This window comes from Paramisgurnus dabryanus, chromosome 9, assembly GCF_030506205.2.
Source record: "Paramisgurnus dabryanus chromosome 9, PD_genome_1.1, whole genome shotgun sequence".
In the NCBI taxonomy this organism is placed as follows: domain Eukaryota; kingdom Metazoa; phylum Chordata; class Actinopteri; order Cypriniformes; family Cobitidae; genus Paramisgurnus; species Paramisgurnus dabryanus.
Genome location: NC_133345.1, coordinates 10,249,426 through 10,265,235, shown reverse-complemented (window position 1 = coordinate 10,265,235; position 15,810 = coordinate 10,249,426). Strand labels below are relative to the sequence as shown.

General features: G+C 38.7%; 1 protein-coding gene across 2 annotated transcripts in view; it reads right to left on the bottom strand.

The window, feature by feature from the left end:
* insyn1 (inhibitory synaptic factor 1) overlaps positions 1 to 12,657 on the bottom strand; it is an 84,972-nt gene extending 72,315 nt beyond the window's left edge. The window contains exons 1-3 of one of the 2 annotated variants that reach the window (XM_065282943.2): positions 11,852 to 12,657; positions 11,329 to 11,638; positions 10,265 to 11,095 (exon numbers count right to left, since the gene is read on the bottom strand). In XM_065282943.2, coding sequence (XP_065139015.1) covers positions 10,265 to 10,408 — 144 coding nt within the window. In that variant the 5' untranslated portion in view covers positions 10,409 to 11,095; positions 11,329 to 11,638; positions 11,852 to 12,657. The remainder of the gene's footprint in view (positions 1 to 10,264; positions 11,096 to 11,328; positions 11,639 to 11,851) is intronic. The other variant, XM_065282944.2, reaches the window with a different exon arrangement.
* Between the last annotated feature and the right edge of the window lie 3,153 nt (positions 12,658 to 15,810).

Genomic DNA, 15,810 nt, shown 5'->3' with positions numbered 1-15,810 from the left:
ACCTCTACTTCAAACGACTTACAGCACTTGAGTCAAATGAACTGCTTTTTTCTCCGTACAGACCCTGGTCACTATAAACAATTGCTGTACAAAAATCCTGAAAATTAGGGTTTGGAACGACACAAGGGTGAATTATTTGGGTCAAATAAACCTTTGAACCTAATGATGTCGACTCAGAAACTCTCTGTATATTCAAGAAACTTCTAATGGGCACTTGAGAATGAACTTGAGAGGTTGGTTGTGAGCTAAAGTAGGACCTAATCTATGGCTTTCACCACGATGATGATCCCAGTCAATACCACACTGAACAGTGTGGCAGAATATAACCAAAGGCTTGAGCTCATGCACAAACATTTCAGAAATGCAGGGGTTATAAAATCAGAATATGAAATTTCATAAGAACAAATTATTTTGGAAAAGAAACACTTAATCATCAACCAGGTTGGCACCGACGTTATTGAGTGCTACATTTTGGAGCAGAGGTGTCAGACTTCTTTGAAAACTGGCTGCGGCTGATGCACTCGTTTCTGCGGTGACACTCATTAATTTAAGAAATTAATTTGAGCGAAGGAAATGAGGTCAACAGAAAATGGAAATGGGTCTGTAAAAAAGGGTAAAGTAAGATAGATGTAACAGAGTTAGGCTGTCTGTTAACTCCAGCAAGTTGGATCATCGCATTTCAAACTTGACCACAAGGCTAATTTCGGTGTCCAGCTTGGCGGAGCTGCCATGAGACAGAGCGTTAACAGGCCTCTGGCTTCACCAAAGCCTTCCCATAATCTCCAGCAAATTAAGTCTCCCGCTGCCTGCTAGGGGAACCAGGCCAGAGGACGCAGCTTTGGATCAAAGTTGGCAGTCTTCACTGGGCCTTGATGCATTGACGATCAAACGAGGGAGCAAAAAGGTTTCTCTCTTTGACAGCAGGTAACAGGTTTTGTGAGTCGGCAACTACTGACAAATGATACTAACCGTTCACAATTTATCAATCTCTCAATTTGTATTATCCCGTACGAAATGAAAATAACAATTGAGACGTATTTAATATCTCGATTGTTTGTTTCCTAGACAGCAATGAGATTAAATGGTAAGCAAATGAAAACATCTACTTTAAGGGCCCATATTATGCAAAATTAACTTTTACATGGTGTTCGGACATAAATCTGTGTTGGCAGTGTGTGAACACAACCACCCTACAATGAAAGAAAATCCTTCCACTGCTTCTGTTTTAATCTCTGTTAAACCAAAGCAGTCTCATTAGACATGCTGTTCTAATTCTCTTGTTAATGTGATGTCACACCGATAAAGCCCCACCCACAGCCACAGAGTGACTGGTTAATTTTACCCAAAAGCTTTTATAAATTTGCTTGTTAACACATTGTAGAACAAATGCGGCTAAATATACTATTTTCCCAGAAACTATTCACATGACTCAGATCTATTTTAACCCAAAGGCAGTAGCTCATTTGCATTTAAAGGTACAGACATGAAAAAAAAAACACTTTTAATCTCACCCAAATAGGGGCATTTTGTACATGCTATAACAATTGATCTGTGGAGTATTTTCAGTTTAAACCTTACAGACACATTCTAGGTACAACTGAGACTTATATTACATCTTGGCATTGGGCATAATATGGGCACTTTCAGACAATAACTATTTGTGTCTACACGCAAAGATGCCAAGGGATTCAGGGATCTCAGTATGAAATACTTTGCATCAAATTCTCTCAAAATTAAATTATATGACTATGCTATTTACATTTTTATAGTTTATAGTTAGATCCTTATCCTATCCTATCTTGTCGGACTGTTTGTCAGCAGTTTCCTTCATCATTAAGTCTCATGAATTATGAAAGAGCCATATCTGAGTAAATGGTATTTATATATACTTACAGTAAAGCCCCCCTAACCTAAAACATTCACTTTTAAATGTGATTCTATCAGAAAATGAGTCGCCAGTGTGTGTGCAAAAACATTGTGTTACTATACAATCCATCTATTCTTCTTTGTGTAATCTTTACACAAAATTTAAACCGCAACAGTCAAACAAAACAGGCTGTTGGTGATCTCCTATCAATGTGACATCACATTGATCATGCCCCACCCATAGCCGCTCACAGACTCCGCCTATGAGCGCGTAGTTCAACCTTCTGCCAGAGACACGTTTTGTGTAGTCCAAAGCGCTCTTACCCATACTTTGCATGCGAATGGGGGAACAGAAGCTTTCTTTGCATTTTAGGAAACACACACAAAAATAGCCTGTTTTTTATTGCAGCCACATATGGCCCTGGTCAACATTGTTTAATGAAAGATGATGTATTTTGAGCTGAAACTTTACAGGCACATTCTGTGGATACCAGAGACAGCAATATTGCTGAAACACATAGGTTAGCGGCCCTTTAACATAAAATAACTTGACATTAGTTTTTGCTCCTGCACAAACTTCCCTCGTCGTCCTGAAACAGAATTTAGCTCTGATTTTATCTACTGTATGATTGGCCATTCCAGAAAAAACAAACATTTACTTGTTTAAATCACATTGTGCATGGAAAATAGACAACATTTGAAAAGCCTTTTTCCCTCCTGTGGGAAATCTGCTTTGAAATTAGTTTTTAAACAAATCACCATCTAATCTGACGCATCTGCATGAACCAATGATCCTGGCGCCTCTAGTGGGTGCATGTGACAGTACCGCAGTGATGGCCATGCGGTCCTGTCAGTGGCCCCATGCAGAAAGAAGCTGTGCAGGGGTAGATAGAGTAAACAGTCCCAGCGAGAGAGCGGCAGCCTTTGATTCAGGGTTTAAGCCCCCCTGCGGGTCTCTGCACGCCGCGAGCCGATTCGCCCGTGCTCAGCCCCACGGCCAGGCACAGAGAGAGGCGACCAAACCTAACTGATAGACTGCATGCCTGGATGGTGCCACACACTCTGTCTGTCTGTAAGAGTGTAATACTGTCGCACCACATGCCGTCTCTTCATCACTTGCTACTATCTTTGCCATTCTCACTCATCTCTTTCACTCACTCTATCTCACTATCTCTCTCTTCATCTATCCAGCCAGATAAGACAGGATATGATGAAGAGTACTGTGTCTCTGTTTTCAGTTGTTTACATGGGAATAAAACATATCGCTTGTCATTTCTGGACATTAAATATATTTGTTTTGCTGGGACTTTGAAAATATGTTGTATGTATCTTTAATATGAAAGCAAAATTGATTCTAACTTTCTAAGACAAAATCATACTGTCTAAATGCATACAATACAATATCATATTGATCCAAGTGCCAATATTATAATAATGCAAATTTGTGCTTCATAACTGTGAACTATTATTTACGCGATTGTTTCCCTTTCATTTGACTTGATGATTTGTGTATTTATATCCTTATCATTATGATTTTTGATTTATTGAACGAATAGAGTCTGTGTTCATGAAGAATCGCTCTGAATTTTGGTCAGTTTTGTGTCAAACATGTGATCTCACAGAAAGTTGTGTTATAGTCACAATTTTTTTATTAATTTATTCGTGTCCATGGCACAAAATTCAGCTTTTTTCACGCCTTGAGCATTTGTTTCACTCACACAAATTTCAATAAATAGTTTTTCTTGTCTGTGGCTTTCTTTTTTCGTGGCATTTTATGAATTGTTTTCTCTTTATTCCCTATTTTTAAATCATTGTCGCTTCGGGTTGGGGTTAGATTTGGGGTTTGGATGTATTTTTATGTATTGGTTTCTACATATTTTTCTTCCACTTTTAAAACTATTCTCGACTGGAGTTGGGGTTAGAGTTGGGGTACAGGAACAGAAATTGAAAAGACATTTGTCCTCAAGGCACGAAAAAAGCTGAATTTCATGCCATGGACACAAATAAATAAAAAAAATGTCAGAAATAATTGACGACGGGCCATTGAATTGTTAAAAAATAATGCACACCCAATGTGGCAATGCAGCATAAAGTGCAGTGCTTTTACACCGCGAAGTGCCGCACATCTGATTTTGTTTGCATTTATAAAAATACAAATAAAATGTATGCCTACGTATGAAAATTTCTCAACCAATCAAAATAAAGCATTTAACAACCCTGTGGTATAAAATGTAATAATTTCGCTCTCAATATTTTACATCAAGAATATTTGAATTACATTGTAATAAAAATATTCTTGATGTAAAAATAATGAGAGGAACATTATTGCAAAACTTGCCTGAAATGTTTATATTTGCCTATCTACAATCTATTAAGTCTGTATATCGATTGTAGATAGGCATATTGATCAAATTTACTATCAATAAAGTCCCATCCTACATTTTGTCTCATTAAAAAATTGTGTTTCGGGAAATTCAGATTAAATTAATTTTAAGAAATCGGACTACAGAGGTACATCGAGTTGGAAACCATTTTGAGTTGACTTATAATGTAGGCCACTTCCTGTCTGTTTTGGGATGATCCAACTGTCTGATCTACTATTTACATACAGTACATGCAATGAATATACATGGATTGTGTCTAATTTTATTTTAGTGAGTAAATTTAATTTAGTCTAAAATAGACAACTTTTAGGAAGCCATTTTTTGGTTTTGCATCACACCCCCTGCTTCCGTGTGATAAACCAATCTCTCAAATTACTGAGCACAGGCACAGACACTTAACCAAGCTGCAGACACAGCACTGTAGCACAGATAAGTACGCTTTGTCCAAATGACACTCGTCCTTCTCATTACATGCAGTGAGACACAGTCTCCTCTCCATATTGTGTCTTTCCTATCTGCCTACTTCCTTTACAAGTTCTCTTTCTCAGTGTGCTAGAAGGTGGTGTTAATCTCACCAGTAAAATGTTTGTTGATGCAGGGCTTTTGAAGATGGTCAGGGATTATGAACCGATGCATCATAAACAATAAAATTATTTTAATTAACATGACAAGAAATTGCACTGCACAGTATTCACGATGCACTTAAAATGTTTCCACTAGAAAAAGGGTAAAACATTTGATTTAAATAATTTAGTCACAGTATGCTGCAGATTGACCTGCTTAAGCCAAAAGAGCTAAACATTGGTATAAAAAAACTTCTCAGAGTTCATTTTAAGCTCTTGTATTTTTCGATTTCACGTTGGCCTGTTATGCATAAGGGTTGTTAAACCGTAATGAAGGCGTTTATGTTATCGATGGTTTTGCATGTTGCGCTCCATAAGCTTTCACAGCACGGGGAATTCGGGCGCGAATCAGCTCGCTGAGGACATGAGTCACTGAATCGACTCTTTAATGAAATATATTGATCATCAAATTCAGTGCAACTACCAGCTGACTCCATGGGGAGTGTTGTCTGTTTCAATCGCAATATTAATGTGACCAGTGCTTGAGACTGTAATGATATGTTGTAACAATATTATGAAAAATACAGTATAATGGCTATATAATATATGCTAATATTTTGTCCAGGTCAACTTAAAGTAGGGCTATTATAATGAGTCCCCCTGGGGCAACTATGGGTTAAGTGGTTTGTACAAGTACTCAGTGGCGTTAGGACAGATGCAGGTTCCACATTTATGAATCAGATCTGCTGCTTTAGCGTTAAAAGACTACAGCCCGTTGTGCTTTTATGCCACCAGAATATCCAAGTCTCTGGTATATCAGTTAAACACATAAAGTAAGAAATATTTTAGTTCGTTTTCAATAAGAATGTGCAAATAGAAACTTGCTAAGGTCTAATTTCTTAAAAAAAAAAAATAAATAAATAAATAAATCACACAAATGGCTCAAAAACTCAGCTTGGATTTGTCAAGTCTGCAATCACGTGTCAATATTATTGAAGATTTCAGTATGAACTTTAACCTATCTAATTAAATTTACCCAAATCTAGATGTTTTTGACATAAACTTTATAAATTTATTTTCAACTCAGTGTTGGGTAAAGAAGGGACAAGCCAATTAATTTTAGTTAAAACAACCCAGCATAGATTGAATAACAACCCAATGGCAGGGCTTGTCCATTTTTGTTCCAAAAATAACCACACATTTTACATTCATTTTGCAGCACCAAACGCATCTCAACAATTATCTCATTTGCTTCAAGTTGTATTTCTCAATTTTCTAAGAAACATCTGAGATTAAGTGATACTTGAAATAAAACACAACTGGGAATCCATCAAATCTCCAGAGCTATAAAAAAGCAAACCTTTTAGCAATAACATTTTTCTTCTGGGAATACTGTACTCAAACAAAAGATGTGTCAAGGTAAAATATATGACGTCTTTATTTGCTCTTTGCTGACCATGGGCCAGATTACCAACAACTTGTGGCAGCGCAAATCATCATTTTGGCGTTAAATAACGACTGTTGGGATTTACTGAAGACGCGCAGTGGATAATTATCGCTGAAAAGGTGTGGTCTAGTTATTTTCGAGACAGACCTTATTGCATATGCATTTCGAGGAGTTTCACTTTCAGGTGCAAAATTTTGTGGAGGAGATTATTTACATGATTGAAACAATGCGATTTACTAGTGGTTCATGTATATGAATGGTATTTGTGCCATTATATAATACCGAAAAAAGCATGTCTTGAATTACTTTGCACTTTCGCAAAAAAAAGAAGCATCACAGAGATCAGAGAGGGCGTGATACAATGCAGAGGATTTTTTAATATGTAACAGTTTATTTGGAATGCCAGAGGAACGTATTATTCAATATACTGTTTGCCAAGCCATGTTATTTTTTTATTTACTAAAGTAAATAAAATAGGAGTCACTAGGAGAAGTCACACAACACCAGGCGCTTCAAAACTTCTTTTAAACCTTCATTTTGTTTTTGTCCTTCAGTTCTTTTGAGTGTACTGGCTTCGTTTGCTGGGATTACACACTCCGAATTTTCTGATGTGATGTCCGTAGTGCTGAACTCAAGATCAGCTCTGCTTATTTGTGATTGTGTTAGTCATAACAGAAATCACCTGCTGCGCTTGTATTACTTAATTTGCGCATTTTAGTAAATAACCACTCCCATATGAGCTTTTTTGGAATTACGCTCTCACGTCAAATTGCCCCATTTGGCCTCATGATGGTTAACGCCCGGACGTGATAGTTTTACTTTTACAGTAACCACCCTCAAGTAAACGGTTGCCATTTTATACAAGGTTGCTTATCATTTTTTGTATTAAAAAAATATTTGGTTTCGTTTGTACGCAAATTTCCTCATCGAAGACTAAAGGAGAAATAATGACAGCATTTCTCTCAGAATTCGTTTGCAAGGATGATCTTAGCCTGAGGCAGTTAGCATTAACTAAAAAGTGCGCTAGTGAAAGCTTGGGGGGTTGAATAGGAGTTTGAATGCATGGGAGGAGATGTGAAAAGACTTCAGACTCATGTGAGCTCCTGCAGAATGACAGAACTGATGATTAATTCAGAGCTGTTTGTGCTGTTTTATGTAAGTTAGTGAAGAGTTACGTAAGTCTTCCTATCTCAGCACAAACTTGGGGCACTTTGAAGTTAAACAGGGTTAAGGGGTAAAAACTCGTATTTGTATGCACGCACACACGCGGTCATACACTCTCAAAGACCAGAAAAAAATGGATGTAGGGCAGAGTTGGTTTACTTGAAGCTGGTTTGATGCAAATATGACAAACATCGAGAAAAAAAGAAAAGTGTTCACCAGTGGCGGCCGGTGACTTTTTGCGAGGTCTCTTGATGCGAAGTTCATCACAACATGTATGTAGCCCCTCATGTGTGTGGTTCCTTTTTTCAAAATATGTGTTCTGCGCATCGAGTGATCATGTGTGCATCATGTGTCTTGCCAAAATAAGTGCCTGCTGCAGATGCGTCTGAAGGGTTAATGATAAAAGAAACGCTTGCGTTTGCCAGATACTCGCATAATCTCATGCGTAATCAGAGTTTAGTCTTAAGGGAGTGTCTTGCGTGTATTTTGTGAATGTGAGCGTCTCTTTTATCATAAACCGTTTTGACGCGTATGCAGCAGGGACTTATTTTGACAAAACACATGATGCACATGATTCACATGACGCAACAAACACATATTTCGAAAACGCAAGCAACACACATGACTATCCGAACACTTAATTTGAATTATCCCCTCGGATGAGCAGTCACGAACCGCCACTGGTCTTTACCCTGGTGTGATGTGACCTTATAATGGTGAATCCCTGAAGTATAATTCAGCATGACTGTTACACATCAGATACTCGTATAATATAGCCACAAGAATTAAAGATTTTTATCTGACATTTGCCATCTACTTATCTTTTACTAGGCGGATGATCAATACTTCTTAAAGGGGCGTTTCACACAAAATGACAGTTCTGTCATAATTTACGGACACGAGCTCGTGTCATTCAAAACCTACATGATTTTCATCCATGGAGGACAAAAGTCATTTTTCAAATAATATCCAAGACACTATTTTCTAAAACCAGCGCACACAGAAATAATGCTGTCAAGCTATAAACAAAATCACCATGATGACAACAAAATCACTATATTGACAACAAAATGACTATAAACACGCAAAATGTGTCATACGACGGCTTAGTTATCATAATAGGCAACTGTAGCTAAGGAAGATTTGAGATATGAGTAGTACTACATGGACCGATTAAATGATCATTTTATAGAATTTTTCTTTAATATTTTTGTCCTTGACAGCCTCATTCCTCATTACTCTATATGCTGTATACTGCACTCTATAGCACCATAGACAATATTGAGGGATTTGAACCACATGATGGTGAGTAAACGATGACAGGATTTTTAATTTAATGACGCAAAGCTCTCCAACCATCTCCTCAAACACCCCATTTCCTCTCCGCACTTATCCCACAGTCAAACAGAACGTGACGTCTTCCTCTCAGAGCTTTTATATATCCGACTTTATTTTTAGCTAGATCCATACGTAGTGTGGGTGTAGAGCAGTTTACCGGGCCGTTGCGAGTCTCAGTGTTTATAAATAGCCGGAGCGGGTTTTATTCCCAAATCATCCATCACATTTGTGCACAGAGAGCGCGAGTGAGAGATTTAAGGGTGTAGTTATGCTGTAGTCTGGCTTTACGGGTACATGAGGCAAACGGGTAATCTGGAAAGTGAACTACATCAGATAGAGAGAGAGAGAAATTGGGTGCAGGCGGAGTTTAAAGAGGTGCTGAATAAGTTTGAGAGATTTTGGCTCGTGCGCATGGGAAAGAGTGGGCTGAAATACTGAATGCTCATAGAGCAAGAACGACATACATAAAAGACATTATTGAAACAGGAGGATTTAATTAGTCTTCTCCCTCATGCTCTGCGGTTTTTGACAAGACTGATGACAAAAATATTTCGCACATATCAACACACACACGCAATTCATTCATTTTAATGTCATCTCATTAAAAGCGAGCTGAACACACACACACACACACACACACACACACACACACACGCACACGCGCACACACACACACACCGTCACGCAGATCATAAATTCTCTCTATTCCATTACTTTCACATTCTTAAACAAACAACATCTCGCCTATTTTTGTTAAATACCTTCACATCTTTCCTCACACACACATACAGTACGTACACAAATCTATTCAGCTGAAATGTGACATTGACTCACACATTTGTTTTTTTCTCTCTTGTCAATTCTCTCCTAAGCACACAGAGAGAGCTACACACACACACACACCCAGTGCAATCTTTTCATCTTGTAACCATGGTAGTTGCTAGAATACAGTAGGAATCCGGGCGATAACAAAGTGCTTACATAACTATTGCATTGCCAAGCCCAACTCCTACCTTGCACACCTCTTTGCCTTTGTATCTTTCTTTTCTCTGCCTCTCACTTATGTTGCTCACCCCTCTATTTTCCTATTCCTCTGCAAAATCACTTCGCATTCACACTAGCCTTTGAGTGGAAACATACTGTATCATGGCATGTCACAAGAAAAGTCGCCCCTCCACTACATTAAATATAACCCCCAATCCCCCCACCCTTTCACAGTAACTGTTCCTCAATAAAAAGTGGAGCTTTTTAGAAAGTGAAATGGTTTATGGTTAATACTTCTTTTGCAATAATAGGACGATGGGTTTCACTCCAAACCACAGTGGTATTTCATCAAGCAGTCCTAAACCCTAAAACATACATTATTTATCACCAATTGCCTTTACTCCACTGAAATTCCACTAAATTTCCAAAAAAATAAATAAAATACATCCAATCACCAGTTTACCGAAATGGGAACATTGGCTCCCATTTTCTACGAAGAGATGCCGATCAGGTCTTACCTCCCGCAGTTCATGAGCCACATCTTTCAGCTCTTTGAGGATCCCTTCCAACTGCTCGATCACCATCTTCATGTGACTGCGGATCTGTTCTCTCTGACTGGGGGTCTCAGAGGGTTCCCGGGCCGGAGCTCCGCTCTGGGACATCCTTCACAGGCTGCTCACTGGCCGAGTTGCGGAGCGCTGAGGGCAGGGGCAAACCGAGCCACGATCCATGTCTGGGGCCACCGGGAGCCGCAGTGCTACTGATCCGATCTGGGGCTCGGGCCACGCAGGGAGGGTTCAACATCTTAAAAATGCCTGGGCAGCCGAGAGACCTCGCTGGGTCTGGGGTCAAGCCTCCTCTTGCTGTGTACCGCCGAGCATGTCGGGGATCCGGGGAGAGATGTGGTTGATAGGGAAGGTGCTGGATTCATTGAAGGACGGTTAGATCCAAGAAACACACATTAAACTCCAGGTTGCAGTAGATCTGTGGTTCATTTCATTGTGCGTGTGAGCACCATGTGTTTAGGGTCCTAATTTGGGACTGAAAGCTGTTGTCTATGAAGCAGAAATGTGTACATGATAAAAAGGATTGTATTCATTTGTGCATGGTGGAATAGAGAGACAGATCCTTATACTGTGAGAAGGTCCATTTTGAACTCATTAAATCCAATCCAGGTGGGAAAAGAAAACTTCCAGCATTGCATTACTTTCAGGATTTGAATAAAATATTTGCAGAAGAAATGGACACAGATGTGCCTCTTTTCTAAAGTTTCTTATTATATTTTTAATTTTAAAAGTCAGCACTAAATGTGTCCAAATATTCCAACTTTACTCTTCTCTGAAAGGGATCTGGAGAAGAAAGAAAAAAAAAGAAGCTATTAGCATGAGATATTTCTGCCAACAAAGTCTTTTGCACAACATGTCCTTCAGTTTTTGTGTGATCTTGTCCTTATGCATGTGTCTTTCCGTGTGTGTTCGTCAGTGCGTATTTGTTTTTGCATACATCTATCTGTGAGAATAAATGAAGACAGCAATGCAATCACACGTATAAGATAGGTCAACAAAATTGCATCTATACTTACAATAAGTGTTGTGATCAGTGCTTTCCTGGGAATTAAGTCAGCTTAAATGGCACATCCTAAATTTCTGAACCTTTCGTCGATGGTTTCCTGCTGGTCATTTCTTTCCATTTTCTGACCTCAATCTAGTTCCCTTGAAGATGTGTGAAATCCAGCAGCTACCACGTCCCTTTATAATAGCTGTGCATTCTCCAAAAGTCACAAGAGGAGGTAAATTCCACGTCTTTTGCTCCGGGAAGAAAATTAAAGAGCAGAACTTGACCCTCCAAATCGTTGCTGTCAATTTGAGGCACTAGAACATTTCACACGACACCTAGAGAGACAGGAGGAAGAGCAGTTTGCCCATTTACGTCATAATTTTTCTCTTCATTTCATGTTTTCTTATCCGTAAAAAATACTGATCTCTCTCTTTTGCAAGCACAAATCTTCATATTTTCCCATATTATACAGTTTACAACACAAAATCAATTACAGAAGGCAAAGAGAAACCACAAAAAAAAAAACAGAAACAAATGAATGCGCTCACCAAATTTAATAGCACCATCCTCTGTGGGAATATAGAAGACTTTATAACACAAAGTGCTCTCTCTCTCTCTCTGTCTCTGTCTCTATCTCTCTCGCTCACCTCTCCCCTTGTCAGTAGTAGAAACAGTGTGCTGGTTTTCTTTTCCTCTCTTCCCAAAAGAGCTTACGGCTCAAGTGAGCTCGGATCATCCTGTCTGTTCAGTAGCACCGTATGTCATCACCATCATACAAAAACACACTAACTCACTGTCACACACTCATATATAAACGCTTCTCTCTCTATTCCCCTCACTTTCCCCCACACACAAATCCACTGATTCTACTCTTTTATCCCTATCCCTGTCTGTTCATCCACGCTCGCCCACAGCTGTCCTTCAGTGACAAAGTGAAGCAGAACGAGGTGCAAGAGAGGCGATTGGCCCCGGTTTTCTTCTCCGAGCCCCTGGCGTAAGCAGGCAGCCTTGCCTTTTACAGTCCTGGAAGTCCTCGGATGCTCTTGTTGCTGCGACGACCACTGGATGCTGATGCCGCCTCGCGTTCCGTCTCTACAGTGATGCTGATGTGGAGGAGATACCTTCTGTCGCCCGTGACGACAGACTCTGTCTGAGAGAGTGACGCTGGATCTGCCTGTGATTCGAAACCCTGTGGATACACACACACACACACACTGGTCCTCTCTCTCTCTCTCTCTCTCGCCCTCCTCTCTCTTCTGCATGCACTGCCAGATGGAGGGAGGAAGAGGCTGGAGTTTATGGACAGGCTTTGGCTGCTAGTGGAGACGGCTCTCTCTCGCTGCTTCTGGGAGGAGGGGGGAGGGACCAAGAGGTTTAAAGAGACAGCAGCGAACATCACTATGAAATTCCCTCTTTATCTCTATATTCATAGCAATATATGTTCTCATTTTTATTTATTGTCTTTTTGAATTCTACTTTATGAACCGTCTGTAAATAAATTTCGAGCTTGGGTTCGGACCCCCGGCGGGAATGGGTAGTTTATGTTATGTTGTTTCACTACTCACCCTCTGAAACAAATTGAGAAAATGATGCAGAGTAAAATATTCCCTGTTGTATCTTCATCCTTGATCAATAAAACATTTCCCCCATTATAAATTCAGCACATTACAATCTGCACTTTTAGCTCCAAGCATATATTTGTAGTGTGCACAGTTTTTAAAATGCTGACTAGCTTGCATTATATCCATCATCTCTGTATGTTCCTCTTTCCTCTATGATGCCATTTTGTGCACTGAATTAATGACAAACACAATCTTTAAGTCCAACGACAGATTTCCTAGTGACACTTGCTATAGTAGGCGTTTTTAAAGGGGACATTTAATAAAAAATTAAAATTTTCCATGTTTAAGTGCTATAATTGGGTCCCTAGTGATTTTACCAACCTATAAAATGTAAAAAAGATCAACCCAGTAACAAGCAAGCATGTGAAAAAACAGGGAATTGAAATTTGGCTCCCCTTGTGATGTCAGAAGGGGATAATACCACCCCTTAATCTGCACTATCCAATCACTGCACTGCCATTAAGTGTAGAGATCAACTCATTTGCATTTTAAAGGACACACCCAAAATGGCACATTTTTACCTACAAAGTGCCAATTTTAACTTGCTATGATAAATTATCTCTATGGTGTTTTGTGCTAGAACTTCACATAAGTACACATAAGCAGACACCAAAGATTTATTTTTCATCTTAAAAAGTCTTGTGAAATGTCCCATTTAGGGATTCAAATAGGCTATTACAGTTTTAAAGCCATACTACTGCTTTATGGCGACATGATTAGGGATAAATAAATTCTCATTGAAAAAAGCATTTAACAAAAAATGTGTTCAGCCATCAATATGTTTGCCAAATTTTTTCCCAAAAATAACTAAATATTTTAAATGTCTACTAAAAGTTAATTCTATCAGTTTAGAAGAAGCATTCTAGTTTTTAAGCATGGACAAAAGCCACAAAGGTAAGAATTTGTGTGCACAAAATTTACACGCAAACTTGTATGATACCTCAACTTTAGTTTGCATTTTTATCATTTTTGTTTAAGGTGTGACATTTATGTCTGATTTGAAAGCACACATGTAAAATATTATAAAAGACAATTATGACATTATTATATTGGTATGTATATGCATCTTTAATCTTTAGCACATTGCTATTTTTTCTTCTCTGCATGTATCCAACCATCTGTCAACGACAGCAACTGCAAGGAACCTGAGTCAAAGAGACCTAATGTGTATTGTATAGCATTTATTATTTTGTTTGTGTTATTGCGCTATTGATCTACTGCTATAAACTTCAAACACCATCACGCTTGTAGTCGAATTCTCTGTTTACAAAAGAAGTCCAATCCAAAGGCTGTGTGTACTGAAGATGTGTGAAATAAGATTAGATACTCGAGTGCATGTAAGGCCAGCATGTGTACACACGTGGATGTGGGTTGGAGTGAATGTGTGTAGGTCTTTGAGAGGAGGTGGAGGCTGATGTGTCATTATTCGCACAGATGTACAACAGTAAATGGTTCAAGGAATGGTCATACCACTAAACTGAAAACTGTTTGCGATATCCCTGTTTGGCTGTGTGCTTCCTTTAAAAGTCACGGATCATTACAAACGCTTTTAAACACCTTTACAGACCAACCTAAAAAATGTTATTTGCGTAATTTGGTACCTAATGAACATTGATAATGGAGTTTACTGTAATTATTGGGAAATCACTGAAACACACGATCGGATGTTTGACTGCCATCGGCATCGTCCAACCACCCCCTCCCCTCCTGTTATGATATATCTTCAACGCTAAGGTCATTCTGACTGCTGGTTTTTACTAGCAGCACTGGAGAGAGGCCAAGGAAATATCAGCCCCACTTAATATTTCTATCTTGGATTTATTGCACCTGGCCCGATTATGAAGAAGTTTTATAGAACGCAATATTTTTCTAGCAGGGCCGCACGCTTGCGCTTTCACAGGTGTACTTCCAGAGGAAATCACTCGAGTAATGTGGTACTACAGTGAGAGGGCAAAGGATAAAGAGAGAGAGGGAGAGAGAGAGTGACAGATAAATAGAGTTAGTGGAAATTGAAAGTGGGAGTCGACCAGCCTGTGAGGTTTATTTGACCACTTCTGTTTACACAGCAATGAGCTATCATACCCTTCTTATTTGATACTTCAAGATCAAGTATCTTTTTATTAGACCCGCCAGTATTTGGCCGGCGTCCTCCTCTATGCCGGATATAGATACTGTGTCTCTGTTTGTGTGTATGAGGGTACAAAAACGATATTTCTTTCTCATAAAGCAAAACTTGGGCAACACATCGGGTCTGTGAAGATGTTTTACCCCTTCTTTTGGTCAAAATAGGCAACCTTCATTGTGTGTAAAAAAGTGTGCTTAAATAAATGGTCAATTCAAATTTAATAATGAAAAATATATAATAAAATACATACGTGAGACAGTTCTTGTAAAACACTTTTCTGACATGTTTTCCTTATTGGAAATGTGGAAATCTCCTCACCACAAGGTGGCACTTTAGTGTAGTAAAGTCCCTGACAACTCACAGAAGAGCAACCTGAGGCATCATTTGTGTGAATGTGAATCTTATAGTTATTATATCACTTTTATGTTCTCCTTCCTTAAAATGATAAAAATATGAAGTATTTGTATTCTGTTTTTTTTTTAGTTCAATGCAATTTTTCATATTGCACTTTTTTAAGCAATAAACCTTCATGTTATAGTGATTTTACCTATTTAAAGCATACAGACCATAAGAACACATTTATTGTAAAATCATTTTATAATACAGCTTTTTTTGTTTATTCCACATTGTTACACTCTATGTTTTCTCCGAAATCACCAACTTTCATGCTATATAAACTCCCAGAAATAAAGTTACAAAATCTGTCACTTTTTGTACACAAATAGTGCATATTAGTAGCTCAAAGGTAACTATACTTCAA